General features: G+C 39.0%; 1 protein-coding gene and 1 non-coding gene across 5 annotated transcripts in view; both read left to right on the forward strand.

Annotated features, from left to right (window-relative positions):
- The first annotated feature begins 1,393 nt into the window (after positions 1-1,393).
- LOC113917420 lies at positions 1,394-1,503 on the forward strand. The gene has a single exon (XR_003518229.1). It is a non-coding gene; the product is annotated as a U6 spliceosomal RNA (small nuclear RNA).
- A 13,341-nt stretch (positions 1,504-14,844) lies between these two features.
- Positions 14,845-16,446, forward strand: part of ZFPM2 (zinc finger protein, FOG family member 2) — a 446,527-nt gene continuing 444,925 nt past the window's right edge. For all 4 annotated transcript variants that reach the window (XM_027624276.2, XM_027624296.2, XM_027624287.2 and 1 more), the window contains exon 1: positions 14,845-15,386. In XM_027624276.2, the coding sequence (XP_027480077.2) occupies positions 15,347-15,386 (40 nt within the window). In that variant the 5' untranslated portion in view covers positions 14,845-15,346. The remainder of the gene's footprint in view (positions 15,387-16,446) is intronic.

Here is a 16,446-nt window from a genome sequence, read left to right on the forward strand (position 1 = left end):
TTGCATGACTGGAGGTTGTAAGCAGCTGGGAGAACAACAGCGAAGGCTTGGATCATGTCAAAGGAACACCGACCCTACTAACCACACTATGGATTCCATCAAGAGGCCCACCCCATAGCTGTTGAGATGCCTCACCTGTCAATCCCCCCAATGGGCCAATGGACATCAATAGCACTCTGTGGGCTGCACCCACACACCTTGATGGGCAGCTCTTTGTATGTGCCCCTAACGGTAGCAAGAGTGAACTTTGGCAGACAAGTAGTGAGCATGCACATAAAGCTGGACTGTATCTATGGGCCAGGAAGAGACCAAAACTGAACATTTAGCATCGCCTTTGAGAAAGTAAAAGGGTGGCTGTCAGCAATAGGCCTGGTGTGCAGCAGGATCAAAAGAAAGCATACAAGCTTAAGAATCTGCCACAAAATTTAAGAAACAATACAGATGCACATGGGGGGAGACAGAGAGAGAGAGAGAGAGAGGCAAACTACAAAACAGACTCTTAACTATAGGAAAGAAACTGAGGGTTGCTGGAGGGGAGGTGGGCAGGGGATGGGCTAAACGGGTGATGGGTATTAAGGAGGGCACTTGTTGGGATGAGCACTGGGTGTTATATGTAAGTGATGAATCACTAAATTCTACTCCTGAAACGAATGTTACACTGTATGTTAACTAACCAGAATTTAAATAAAAACTTGAAACAAGCCAACCAACAACAAAAAAGAATCTGCCACAAGAGGGAGCAAGAAGTGTGGAGCAATGTGTATCCACAGAAGATCTGAGAAAGCCCCAGAACGCCTAGTAGGGCTGAAGGAAGATGATTCTTTTCCAAAGTCATTCAGTAAAGAATGAAGGAGGTGATTGCTACTTTAAATGCAAAGATAGCAATGCAAGACTTCAGGGAACACAGAAAGTCATGGAAACATGACACCACCGAAGGATCATAATAATCTTCCATTAATCAACCCCAAAGACATGGAGATCTGCAATTTACCTAATCAAGAATTCAAAATAGCTGTTTTAAGAAAGCTCAGTGAACTACAAGAAAACACAGAAACACAATTCAATGAAATCAGGAAAACAACGTGCAAACAAAATGAGAAGTTAAAAAAAAACACAGAAATCATTTAAAAAAAAAACAAATTCTGAGGTGAAAGGATCACTTTCATTTCATTTATGAAATGAAATGAAAAATGCAACAGAGAGCCAATCTAAATTGAAGACAGGACCTTTTAAATGATCTATTCAGAGAGAACAAAGAAAAAAGAATTAAAAAGAGTCAAGAAACATTGTGTGATCTATGGGATACCATTGAACAAGCCAATGTGAGAATTACTGGAGGTCGAGAAGAAAGAAGGATGGAGGCAGAAAACTTACTTTAAAAGATAATGGCTGTGTGTTTGCTTCGTTAGCACATATACTAAAACTGGAATGATACAGAGAAGGTTAGCTATGGTGCCTGCCTGCACAAGGATGACATACAAATTCAAGACATTCCATATTTTAAAAAAGTAATAATGGCTCAAAAGTTCCACATCTGAAGAGAGATTTGGCCATCCATGTTCACAAACTCATAGGTCCCCTAATTCAACCTATCCTCCAAGACACATTATAAAAGCTGTCAAAAATCAAAGACAAAAAATCTTACAAGCAGGAAGAGTAAAGAAGCTTATCACTTAAAAAGGAACCCCCATAAGGCTATCAGAAGGTTTCTTGGCAGAAACCTTATAGGCCAGGAGAGAGTGGGATACTCTATGGATCAAAGTTGTCCTTTAGAAATGAAGGAGAGATAGAGACATTCTCAGATAAACAAAAGCTGAGGGAGTTCATCACCACTAGACCTGACTTACAAGAAATCCTGAAAGGAGTTCTTAAAGCTGCAACGAAAGGGAACTAATAAGTAACATGAAAATAAGCAACACACTAGTAAAGGTAAATATATAGTCAATTTGGGGATATTATGACATTGTATATGGTACTGTGCTAGCCACTTAATTCTAGCAAAAAAATTTAAAGGATACAAATATCCTTTGGAACATGTCAAAGGAGCACCAACCTTACTAACCACATTATGAATGTATTAAATATAGCAATAGCTATAATAAGTTGTTAGTGAATATATAATATAAAAAGATGCATATTGTGAAATAAAAAAATTAAATGAGTAACAAAGCAAAATTTTTATATGTAATTGAAATTAAGTTACTGTTAGTTTATAACAGATTGTTATATCTATAAGATGTTTTAGGTAAGTCTCATGATAACCACAGAACAAAAACCAACAGCAGACACACAAAGATGAAAAGAAGGGAATCAAAGCATTCATCATTATGGAAAACCATCAATTCACAAACAAAGGCAGCAAAAGAGGATGAAAGGAACAAAAAGACTACAAGAAAGCCAGAGAACAATTAATATTATGGAATAAGTAAGCCTTTAGTTATCAATAATTATCCAAAATATAAGTGAATTAAATTCTTCAATCAAAAGACAAAGTAGTTGAATGGAAAAAAATAAACAACAACAACATAAAGAACAAACTATATGCTTCCTACAAGAGACTCACTTCAGTTTTAAGGACACACATATGTTCAAAGTGAAGGAACAGAAAACTATTATTTCATGCAAGAAGAAACCAAAAGAGAGCAGGAATAGTTATACTGGTATTAAAATAGACCTTAAGTGACAGGTGGTAAAGATACAAAGAAGATCATTATATAATAATAAAGGGATCAATTCATCAAGAGGATATAACAATCTAAAATACACATACACCCAACCTTGTAGGATCTAAATATATCAAACAAATACTAAAAGATATGAAGGGAAAAACAGACAACAATACAATAACAATAGAATAGTAAGGGATGTCAGTATCCTACTTTCAATAATGGATTGATCATCCAGACAGAAAACTGATAAGGAAATATTGCACTTGAACTATGCTTTAGATCAAATATACCCAAGAAACATATACCAAAACATTCCATCCAACAGCAGCAGAATACACATTCTTCTCAAGTGCACACAACAATTTCCTCCAGGATAGAACATATGCAAGGTCACAAAACAAGCCTTAGCAAATTTAAGACTAAAATCATATTATTAGGTTAGAAATATCTCTTCATAATAGATAGAAATCAATAACAATAGGAAAATGGAAAAAATCCATAATTATGTGGCATTAACACACTCCTAAATAACCAATAGATCAAAGAAATCAAAAGAGAAATTAAAAAATATCTTGAAACAAAGGAAGATGAAACAGCGTACCAGAACTTATGGAATGGAGCAAAAGCAGTTCTAAAAGGGAAGTTTATAGAGATAAATGACTACATGAAGAAAAAAGGAAGATCTCAAATATACAATCCAACTTTATATCTTAAAGGAACTAGAACTAGAAAAGAATAAGTAAGCCCAGGGTTAGCAGAAGGAGAGACAGTAATGCTCAGAGTAGAAATAAATGAAATAGAGAGAAAAAGAGGGATAGGAAAAAAAATCAATGAAACTAAGAGCTGGTTTTCTGAAATGTAAATTGACAAACCTTTAGCTAGACTAAGAAAAAAAGAGAGAAGACTCAAGTAAAGAAAACCTGAAATGAAAGATGAGGCATTACAATGGATGATGCAGAAGTTCAAAAGAATCATAAGACACTACTATGCCAACAAATTGGATAACCTAGCAGAAATGGATAAATTCCTAGAAACATACAGTCTACCAAGACTGACTAATAAAGAAACTGAAAATATGAACAGACAAAGTTTTAGGAAGAATTAACAATCAAAAACCTCCCAACAAAGGAAAGCTCAGGAGCAGATGGTTTCACTGGTGAATTCTACCAAACATTAACACCAACATTTCTCGAACTCTTCCAAAAAACTGAAGAGGAGTCTACACTCCCAAACTCATTTTGTCAGGCCAGGATTATTTTGATATGAAAGCCAGAAAATGAGACTACAAGAAAAGAAAACTGCAAGCCAATATTCTTGATGAATATAGATACAAAAATTCTCAACAATACATTAGCAACTTAATTCAACAGCACGTTAAAAGAATCATATACCATGATCAAGTATGCTTTATCCTTAGAATTCAAAAAGGGTTCAACATACACAAATAAATAACTGTGATATACTACACTAATAGAATGAAAGATAAAAATCATATGGTTTTCTTAATTGATGCAGAAAGAGCATTTGACAAAATTAATCATCCTTCATGGTAAAAACTCACAAAAATTTGAATATAGAAGGAATGTTCCTCAACATAAGTAAGGTCATATATGACAAGCCCACAGCTAACATCATACCCAATGATGAAAGGCTGAAAGCCTTTCCTCTAAGGTCAGGAATAAGACAAGGGCACCCACTTTTACCATTCCTATTCAACATAAAGCTGATACCCTACCTGGAGCAATTAGTCAAGAAAATGAAAGGAAAGACCTCCAAATAAGAAAGAAAGAAGTAAAATTGTTTGCAGAAGATATGATTTTATACATGGAAATGTCTAAAGCCTTCACTAAAAACTGTTGGAACTAATACAAATATTCAATAAAGTTGCAGGTCCTATAATCAACACACAAAAATCAGTTGCATTTTTATAAACTAACAAAAAACTACCTGAAAATATAAGAAAACAATCCCATTTATAGTAGCATAAAAATACTTAGGAATAAATTTAGCCAAGGAGATAAAATATCTGTACATTTAGATTTTTTATTTTTATTTATTTTAGAGAGAGAATGAGTAGGGGGAGGAGCAGAAGAAGAGGGACAAGCAAACTCTGCACTCAGTGTGGAGCCCGACGCAGGGCTTGATCCTTCAGCTCTGAGATCATGATCTGAGCCAAAATCAAGAGTTGGACACAACCGACAGAACCGACCAGGCACCCCAAAATATCTGTACATTTAAAATTATAGGATATCAATGAAAGAAACTGAAGAAGACACAAATGTTGGAGTTAATGTAGAGTATGAAATCATCCATAATACCTGGCTTGCCAAAATGTAACATGGAGGATGCTGGGGGCAAGGGAAGATTTCAAAGAAGGGTGTAGGCCTTTGGAATGCCGAGACCTGCGTGACCACCCTGTCGTAGGAATGCCACGGGGCATCCCATGTTCATGAATTGGAGGAATTAATATTTTTTTTAATGTCCATACTACCCAAAGTCATAAATTCAATTCAATCTCTATCAAATTTCCAATAGCATTTTTAAAGAAATAGAAAAAACAATCCTAAAATTCATAAGGGAACCATAAAAAGACCCTAAATAGCCAAAACAATTCTGAGAAAGAAGAGCAAAGCTGAAAGCAACAAACTTCCTGATTTCAAACTAAATTAACAAAGCTATAGCAAAAAATACAAAAACAAAAACAAATAATATGGTATTAGCATAAAACAGACATATAGACCAATGAAACTGAATAAAGAGCCCAGAAACCATTTCCTCACATATAGATTCAACTAATATTTGATAAAAAAGTCAAGAACACTCAATAGGGAATGGACAGTCTCTTCCATAAATGGTGATGGGAAAACTGGACAATCACATTCCAAAGAATGAAATTAGAGCCCTACTTAACCACTCACAAAAATTAATTTGAAATAGATTATAGATCTTAAAATAAGCCTAAAAACATAAAAATACTAAGAGAAAAAATAGGAAAAATCTTCCTTGGAATTGGTCCTCCAGACAATTTTTTGGCATCAAAAACACAAGCAACAAAAGTGAAAATAAACAAGCTGAGACTATATCGAGCTAAAAGGCTTTCTTCACAGCAAAAGAAAGAGTGAGCAAAATGAAAAGGTAACCTATGGAATGTGAGAAAATATTTGCAAATCATCTATCCGATAAGGGGTTAATATCCCTAATATAAAAAGAACTCATATAACTCAGTAGCAAAAAAACAAACAATCCAATTAAAAAATGTGCAGAGGACCTAAACCATCTTTTCCAAAGAAGATATACAAATGGCCAACAAGTGCTTGAAAGATTCTCAACATCACTAATCATCAAGGAAATGCAAATCAAAACCACAACGAGATAGCATCTAACAAAAGCATTGGTGAAGATATAAAGAAAAGGGAATCCTTTTGCACTGTCAATAGGAGTAATAACTGGTACAACCACAGTGGAAAACACTACGGAGTTTCCTCAAAAAAATTAAAAATATATAGAACTACTATATGGGGGCGCCTGGGTGGCTCAGTCATTAAGCATCTGCCTTTGGCTCAGGTCATGATCCCAGGGGCCTGGGATGGAGCCAAGGGTTCTAGGGGTCAAGATCCCTGCTCAGTGGGGAGCCCACTTCTCTCTGTCTCCCTCTGCCCCGACCTTCAGGTGCTCTCATTCTTGTTCTCGCTGAAATAAATAAAATCTTAAAAAAAATAAGATAATTAAGTTCTGGGGATTTCATGTACAGCCTTGTGACTACAGTTAACAACACCGTATTATACTCTTGAAACTCGCTAAGACAGTAGATCTTAAATAGTCTCACCACAAACAAAAAAAAGGTAATTATGTGAGGTGATGGAGATGTTAACTAACCTTATTGTGGTAATCATTTTGCAAAATATAAGTGTTTCAAATCATCATGGGGTATGCCTTAAACTTATACAATGATACATAGAATTATATCTCAATAAAACTCAATATAGCTCAAGAAAAAAAGGAAAGAAAAACAATTCAGGAAAAGGAATTTACACTCTAGCATTCTATACCCTCATAAACCATATATCACATATTAGGGCAAAATAAGGAGAATTTCAGTCTTGTCAAATCTCAAAAAAAAAATTACCTTGCATATACATTTTCCCAGGAAATACAAAAGTACAAAACAAGAAAGGATGAAAGGAAGAAAGGAAAGGAAGGAAAGGAAAGGAAAGGAGAAAAAGAAATACGGAGTATTCAGGAAACCTAGAATCTAATACAGGACAAAATCAAGGGAATTCTCAGGATGATAAGGAAAAAAAAATTTTTAGTTACAAAGAGCAATTAGTTGAGAATAGAACAGAAGAAAGGAAGGGTCCAAGAAGGACACCAGCATGGCAGGAAAAACAACAACCTACTTGATTATCTGATAATCTTTTTTTTTTTTAAGATTTTATTTATTTATTTGACAGAAAGAGACACAGCGAGAGAGGGAACACAAGCAGGGGGAGTGGGAGAGGGAGAAACAGGCTTCCCGCTGAGCAGGGAGCCCGATGATCCCAGGACCCTGGGATCATGACCTGAGCCGAAGGCAGACACATAACCGACTGAGCCACCCAGGTGCCCTGACTATCTGATAATCTGATTATCGATTATTGGATGTAACGGTGTAATGATATATTACTTGATGTAATAATGACTGTATTACACTGGCAAAGGATTTGGGGCTGAAATAGTGATAGTTCATAGAAAACTGAGAAAATGATGAAGACAGCAATTATGAACTTCAGGAAAACAAATAGATCAAAAGAAAACATAATCCCACCATACCCTATATAGATTAGCTGTTAATAAAAATATAAGCCTTTGATTTAATAAAAAAATTGAAGAAAGTGTGTGTTGGGGGTATAAATCTGTTACAACTTCATATTTTATAGTAGTCAATATAATCAGTAATAACTAAACTAATAAATTTTTAAGATGTAGTATTTTATTTAGAAATATGAGAGGAACATCGGGGTGCCTGGGTAGTTTAGTCCGTTAGTGTCGGGCTCTTGATTTTAGCTCAGGTCTTGATCTCAGGGTCATTAGTTCAAGCCCTGCATTGGGCTCCATGTTGAGTGTGGAACCTACTTAAAAAAAAAAATGAGGGGAACATCAGGAGAATCAGCTAAAAAGAATTGACAATGATTACACTTCTGGGAGCGGGAATTGTCATTGGGATCTTGAGTGGGACAAGAAACTGCTAATTTTCATCATGAGCCTTAAAAGTCTATTTGACCTTTAAATCTATGTACATCTATCTGTTTAATAAACATAAAAATTGTTTTAAAAGAGATATATTAGTCATATAGTTTAATTTTCATTATCAGATACATTTTAAAAGTGTTCTAATCATACTTTTCAGTGTCTTTTAGATGATTTCATTATCAGTATGCCCTGGCATGGTTATTCATAATCCTACATCTTCAGGTCACCCTAAATTCACTCCTGATGCATTATTTTAATATACTCTTGCAAGTAGATAAAAGCAAAGATAAGCGATTTGATTAACTCTATACACATAGCAAGTTTTCTCAAAAAGCTGTTTAATTTCTTCTTTTGCATTTAGGAATTTATGGCAAAAGTTATAGGTTGGAAAATAAAATCCACCACAGAAGTATAAACATTATTCATGCAAATTATAACAACATTCGTAAAATTTACGTGCAAGATAATCTGTTAGATGGTTATTCAGATGTGGCAAAGTAAAGTTGAAAGTAAAATCAAACATCTGGGGCCAGAATATATGTTAATCAGGAGGGTTATAGATGTGCATGTCAATGGATCATCATGCCCTTGAGGAATTCTGAATTTGAAAATACTGACTTTTCCTCCAAGAGTTACCCCTGAGTGAAGTGAATATCCAAAATCGGTAATTGATTTTTATCCTGATTATCTTTGTTAAAATTGTAGATTTGCCCACTTAACATTCATAAGGTTTCTTTGCCATTTCAGGGTTGCCCCCGGGGAACAAAATAATCAACAAAAGTGCTTATGATAGTTAATTTTATGTGTCGACTTCCCTGGCTCTTGGGGTGCCCAGATATTTGGTCCAACATTCTAGGTGTGTCTGTGAGGATGTTTTCAGATGTGATTAACATTCGAAAGGGTAGAGTAGTAAAGCAAATTGTCCTCCTCAATTCCACAAAGAACCTGATTAGAAAAAGGCAGGTAAGTGAGAAATCCCTCTCTGTGCATGACTGTTTCCCTGCTGAGATATCAGTCTTAACTCTTGTCTGAATACTCAGACTCAGACTGGAATTTACACCATCAGCTCCCTTGGTTCTTAGGCCTTCAGATTCAGGCTAGAACTATACCATTGTCTCTCTTAGATCTCCAGTTTGTCAGCTGTAGATCCTGGGACTTCTCAGCCTATGTAAGTTAATTCCCTATAATCTTCCTGTCTCATATATATATATATATATATATATATATATATATATATATATACTGTTGCTTCTGTTTATCCGAAGAACCCAGACTAATACAGTGCTTTTCTGGAAGAAAGTTGAATTTCAGTTAAGCTGCTATTTCTAAATATTCAAATATTCAGTCAAGCCAACTGGAGTCATAGATGGTTAATTTTTTTCTTAGTTTATTTAGTCTTTTGGCTTGAATGTAACAGTAATCAACTAATGCTAATTTAGGACAAAAATAAGTGAAAAAAGAGAAGATTGGTTGGGGGGAATTTATTTTAAGAAATCCTAAGTATCTCAGTGATATCAAGGGCAGAAGTGCTTCTGCAGTCCATGAAAGGGCTGGAACAAGACGTGGGAGTCCACTTCATACTCCCATCTTTACTTTATCTCAGGACATTTGTTTTATTTACTTTCTCTCTACAGAAAAACTATCACTGCTACTCTGTTCAGATGGTCATAACCATGCCATAATGCCAAAGGTTTTACTTCTTCATTCAAGAGATCAGCCTATGTAAGGATGAAACTCCTGAAACTAACTCTAGATTTCTAAGGGAGGAATTTGATTGGTCATATTTGAGTCAGGGATTCCCTCGTGGTCCAAGTATCTGCCAACAGGAACGTGGAGTTATGCTGTACAAGTATGGCTGCCATCTCCTGTACCTGTGACTATGTGGATGGGGACTGAGAAGGGCAGGAGTTCCCGCATAAGACAGGTTAATTCTGAATTCACTTTTTCTTTCAATAATATATTAGGACCTTCTATGTGTCCAGCACTGGGGAGGATATGATTCTGAAAAAGATGTTTCTTGTTCTCACCAACCTTTCTATCTAGTTAGGTGTAGTGGGACAGGTGTATTGGCTGGTGAGGATTAGATTTTTATGTAACTAAATTGTCAATATAATACAATACAAGTGACACTTTGCAGACAAAAAAATGTTTTGGTAGCAAAGGAGAAGAAGTATCTCATTCAGACTGGGAGATAAGTGATGTCTTCCTGTGAAAAATGACATTTATACTAAGACTACAAAGGTGCCTAAGTGTTAGCCTGGTCAAATAGATGAAAATGAGGTATAATAGAAATGACTCTAATGTTTATGGAGACACAAAGATAATGTTGATGGATCCAAACAAAGTAATATTGGAATGTTGATGGTTATCTTAGTTTGGATTTCCCAAAAATCAGATCCTTAGATAAGACAGAATTAGTCCTCTGTGTTGGCAGCGTTCTTAACAGTTTCTTCCAACAAGCATGGCCAACAGCAGATTTGCGTAACAGGATTTGCATTCTCCCAGCGTAGCCCAGCAGAAAAACAGCACCTTTTCCTCAGTGGTTCCATTGGAACAGGAAAAAGTTCCAGGGCTGACTCTAATGGGAATAATCTGGGCCACTGAACCAATCACTGTAGACAAACACCTAGAGTATTCTGGTCAGGGATTGAGGACAGTCACATTTGTATCACATGACCAAATAGTGGGTTAGGAGGAGTAATTCTTTAAAAGATATCACAGCATTATTACCTGAAAAGAGAATGGATGCTAGGCAGGCAAAATCCACAGATGTCTACTAAAATTTTGGGCGATACTCCTTTAATATTTATTTTATACTTGAAGATGTGATGTATTATACAGACTTAGCAATAAAGAACTTCTTCTTCTTCTTTTTTTTTTTTTTAAATAGAGTTGATCCCATGACTCTCTTCTATCAGAGTAGTACCTTGGACATAAAGGATGATTTGCAAAGAGTAAAAACTTAACTCATCCACACTTTGGTTTTCAATACACCATAAAAATTTGCACATAAAGAGAACAGTGATTCTTAACTCGTAATGGTCCACAGATGGCTTTTTCACAGACATTTTTAGTATCCGGTGAATTCAATAGATTCGCTCCTTAGAACATATTTTTTGTACATACAAACTTCTTTTGAGAGATTGACCGTCTACACGAAGCCCAAGTTAAACCCCTGATGTAGACTGAATGTGTTTTCAAAGCCTTTGGCTCCTTTGCAAGTAAGCACATAGTCCTTTTCATAGTTATAACATAGGAATGCCATTTAGATGAATTTGTTGATTTTTATTTTTAAACTGCTCAAATTATAAAGATATACAAATCCGAAACACTATTTTCATACTGCATTCTTGTTCAATTCAGTGTCACAATCTTAAATCAAGGCAGATAAACTGTATTCAATTTCTGGTGAGGATACAAGGGCAAAAAATTAAGTCTTTCTGAAGCTTTTGAATATTGTTTACTCCCATAATAAAGGAGGCAGCTTGCTGCCTAATAAGATGTGGCCTGGGAGGTTGCTTTATCAATTTGTCAATCCCTTGGAGGAAAAAACACATTTTAAAAACAAATCCAAGAGTAAGACATACATGAATGCAATCCATTTACACTGAGAGCACATTTCTGTACTGTGCCAAATAAAGTAAGAATTTTTGTATAGAAATTTATTCTTCTACCTTGCCATCCTTAAATAATATGATGTTCAAGAATTATATATATGTCTGTGGGAAGCACTTTAGGGTTTTTTAGCCTTTTCTATAGACAATGTTATTTGTAAAAAACCATAAATTTGTGAAAATGGTAACATACTAAATTTGTAGGTTTGTCATAAAATACAATAAAGTACAGAATATAAACAATTGTTTTTTAAGATGAGTATGTACCAAATATTGCATGGAACTAATACTAAAAAAAAAAAGTTGCTTATTTGAAATACAAATTTAACAGAGCATCCTATTTTAATTTTTGAAATCTGGCAACCCTAAAACCTGCAAACAATATTGCTTTTATTTACTTGTAAATAAACCTTTGATTTTATACATTAAAGTAGTTTTGGTAGTAGCATCTCATTTTATTGTCAGATATATGTTCTTGGCTAAATGGACTATTAAGATTTATATACAATTATATTTTCATTGAAGTTGTAATAGAACACTTCAAGCTTTTTTTTCTGTAAGCAGTGTCCACTCACATCCCTTTTCACTCCTGAAGAACTTTATGAAGAAAGCCAGACTGAAGTAAATGTTTCTTTATTTCAGATTGGTTTCAGATCAATTCTTTTAGTACTTAAGGAAATGTTATTAAAAGTTACATATTTTCTGCATTTAAAGTAACTTACATATGTGATTCTTAAATTATTTGTCCTTGAAAGCAGAAACTTTTCAAAATGAACCATTATGTAGAGATGAAATCAGTGAGTCTAGAAAATGAATAATTCATTTTTAAGTAAATGAGAAATTATTTTGTGCTGTTACTTATACATTTTCACATTTATAGTTAAATAGTAATTTGCGATACACAGGGTATTAGTTGTGAATTGTGGTTTTCAATATCACAGACACATTTGTTGCTGTGGTTTTGTAATATCATTCCCTGATGCTTTTCTCAATTGTGGTTTTCATAATCATTGTTTGATAGTCATGTAGCTGTGGTTTGGGGCTGCTATATCCATTTGGACAGAGATAATTGCTTATAGGTTTTGCTGTCTTTTAAATTTCATAACCTTGGTGAGTTAAACTAGAAAGAGAAAAATTGAACTTTAAATATCATCAACATTCTCATTAAAAATGATGAGAAAAAACAAATTGTAATAGTATTCCTTAGTTTAATTCATTCATAATGACTATAATTAATATATATTTATAAATTTATATAAACTATATCTATTTCTAATAATGCAGTCTGGTTATTTTATCAATCTTGCCTTGAATTCCCTGACTTTTGCTCCTTTCGGCTTTTAAACTGAATATTTAGCTGAGATTTATTTGTTTCTCTTTTGCTTTGCATATTTAACCATTTCAAATGCCAAAAGAAACACTAACTGTTATGATATTTTAATTCCAATGGGCATTCCTTTTGGCTGATATAAAAAGTAAGCCCGTTCTGTAAAAAGATCTTTAAAAACCATAATGTATAATACACCCAATTCTAAGCACACCAATTTAATTGTAATGAATTGAAAATTAAGGAGGCAAAAATCTGTAGTTCTCGGTCTGCTTATTCATTCCACAACACAAACACACATAACCCTGATTTTCATGGTACTTACGGCTTTAATTTGTTGGTTCTTCAGGGGAGGGACTTTGTCATTTAGTGCATTTTCCACTGCAAAGGACCATGTATTCTTACAACCTCATATGGTAATAGTACTAATGGTAATGTAATAAAATTCACAATTGGTCTTCAGCTGTGTATTAAGATTCTCTCAGCCATACCTTTCACAGGGCAACTCTTTACACCTTCCAGAAGATGTCCTGATGGGGTTATAAATGACACTGATTACAGTGCTTCCTGCACACTGAGCAGCCTGCATTATGCTCAATCAGCTCAGGCTCTCTGCTGACCCCCAGACCCTTTCAGAGTATCAAGTTTGGTGGGGCTCATAGGAATGGCTAGTCAACCAAACAAAGGGGGGCACAATTTTAGATCGGAATGGATGATCTCACAACCGGGGGAGGGGGGGCGAAGAGTCAGCAGTATCTGGGGGATACATGTCAACTGCAGTGGAGTTTATTAGTAAATACTGATTACATAAAGCAGCCGGTTCTCCCGCCACTTGGATAGAAGCTTCTTCCAGCCCACCCGGGAGTATATATTTAATACTCAGTATATACGAAACTATGAGAAGCTAAGCTAGCCTCATGCAGCTTAACTTGGCCAAATAATAACTATGCAAATCACTTCAAAATTTGTTCTTCTTTTGGCTTGCAGTTTCCGACATACTACACACACAATAATTGAATAAGAATGAAACAAAACTTTAAAAGCTAAAGAACCATGAAATAGTTATTGGGTCTTACCTGCTTGGGAAATTATGGCAAGATCAAATCTTTTATTAGTCGCTGGCTGCTTCCCTGTGGCAGAAGAACTAAAAAGAATTAAAGGTCATGGGATGGGGTGGGACTTCAGAACTTCCACAGACTTCCTCAAAAAGTTAGTGTGTTCTGATTAGAGACGGTTCATTTCCCACCTAGGGCTAATCACCTAGCTAATGGTCCTCCCTTTTGATATGAGGAAAAATATCTGCCGGTTTCCAAATTCGGAATTTTTACAATCTACAATGAAAAGTCGAGGTGAGAAAGAGCACTTTGAGGACGCCGCTCAGCATCCCATCCGTGCGGGCTAAGTGGGGGATGGTCCACGTCCGCAGCGGTCTCCTGGGAGCCTTGAGAGCCATGAAATGGTCTCCAGAGAGCCCCGGCAGATGAGAGGGCTTAACTGGCCCCAAGACACACAGTTGGCATTTGTGATCAGCTGCCTCTCGCCGAGGATTTTGCCAGGGGCCTAACCTTCCTGCCAAGAAGCTGGAAGGGCGGGCGTGGAGGCTAGGGGAGGGGGCGGCATAAGTGGAAGCACAAAGTTTACGAAGAGACTGGGATTTCTTTGTGCCCGGCTGGACGGGCGAGGCGTGGGGAGAGTTGGGGTCCATCAGAGGGGGCTGTGGGAAGAAGTTGCCTGGAGGGGTGCTCTGGCAGATGCCCAGAGCTGACGCCGTGACAACTGCAGAAGGTGGCCTCCCTCCAAAGCCTCCCCACGCCTCTGCCCCCCCACCCCCCACCGCGCTCCCGTGCACCCCACCCGACCGAGGCCGGGGCCCTCTTTTGCATCCGGACTGGCTTTGGATGTAGCCAATCCTCCTTTTGCTGATGGAATAGTCTCCCCTCCCCGCAGCCCCGGCGCGCCCCTCCCTCCCGCGCCTCGCCACCTCCCGCGGCAGAGAGCGAGCTGCGCGGCCCGGAGCGGCGGCGGCGGCGGCGGCGGCGGCGGCGGCGCTGGAGTCTCTGCCCCGCACGCCGGGGAGAGGGGAGAGCGAGCGCGCTCCTCCTCCCGCGCCTTCCGCCCCCTCTCTCCCCCTCTCCCCTCTGCTCTCTCTCCCTTCTCTTCCTCCTTCTCTTCCTTCTTTTCGTGTTCCCCCTTTCCCCTTTTCTCTCTCCTCATCCATTCGTTTGTAAATTCTGTTCTCCCCCCTCCATCGCTCTCCTACTCTCCTCCTCCCCTCCCCACTGTCACACTCTCTCTGCCCCCTTCTGTCTTCTCATTTGCTTGCTCATCTCCAAACGTGGCTCCGCGGCTCCCGGAGGAGCCCAGCGCCCGGATCCCGCGCGTCCGGAGCACCTGGAGTCCGGCCCGGGGCGGCCCGAGCCTGGCCAGCGGCGGCGGCAGGAGCCGAGGGAGCGGCAGCCCCGACCGCGGGCACCGCGGGAGCCTCAGTGGCAGCGGCCGCCGCCGAGATGTCCCGGCGAAAGCAGAGCAAACCCCGGCAGATCAAACGTAAGTTTGCACGCTGGGCCGGCAGTTGCTGGGATTATTTCTGGGGAGGGGGGCGCGCGGGGCGGGAAAGGGAGGGAGGCTCGGGGAAATCCGCTCCTGGTGCCCGGGATTTGTCAAACTTTGCCTGAGCAGCGGAGGGACAACTAGTCAGTCACAGACAGACAGACGGCCCGAGCGCCGGGCAAGAAAGACGCTGTGACGAACAGCCTACTCTTGCTCGCCCGAGTCTTCGCGCTCGTGGGTTTCTTTTTAATTCCAACCCCCGCGCCCAGTTAGTCCCGCTTGCTGTATCGTTCAGCCTGCCTGGGCAGCCCCACTCATTTAGGAGATTCTTCTGATTGTGGTTGTTGTCATTGTTGTTGCAATTGACGTAGTGCTACTCTTGGGGACCACACTTTTAGCAAGCAGGGTGAGAACTTAGTTCTCCGAAAAGCTGGTTGGACCTCGGGGCGAGGGAGGCACCGTCCCTAGGCGGTGGAAAATCAGTGTCTGGGTCCCGGTCCAGGGCGGTGCCAGTGCCACGCCAAACCCGAAGCGAAACAAAAAGTAGGTGTAAAAGTTTGCGCTTCTGCAGCGGGCGGCCGTCCGCCTCCGCCCCGAGGGCGCGGGGCTGGCGGCGGGCAGGGCTGGGCCGGGGGCGCCGGGCCCGTCCGGTTCGCGTGGCTGGGAAGCTCAGCCGAGGCGGGATTCGGTTTACCTCCCGCTCCGGAGGCGCGCGGAGTCCTCGCTGGGAGGGGCCGCCCGTCACTTCCCACCGCGGAAGCTGTGAGTTCAAGGCAGCCCGTGCGCCGCAGAGAGCGTGATCCGGAGCCCCCCCAGCGCCCGAGGGCCGGGGTGGCGCTTAGAGGACGCCGCGGGGTCGGAGGTACCTGCCCGAAACACACACACTGGCAGAACTCAACTCGGTCAACTTTTCTTGTCTTGGGGAAAATTCCTCCAATGGTGTTTTGTCGCCCTGCGACACGTCTTCAACGCTTTGGCCGAAAAGGAGACACAGCCTTATTAGTTTAGTTTTTGCTAGGCTTGTGGTGTGTCCATTTCTTCGTGTTGTTTAAAGTCT

The sequence above is a fragment of the Zalophus californianus genome, chromosome 4 (genome assembly GCF_009762305.2).
Source record: "Zalophus californianus isolate mZalCal1 chromosome 4, mZalCal1.pri.v2, whole genome shotgun sequence".
NCBI lineage: Eukaryota > Metazoa > Chordata > Mammalia > Carnivora > Otariidae > Zalophus > Zalophus californianus.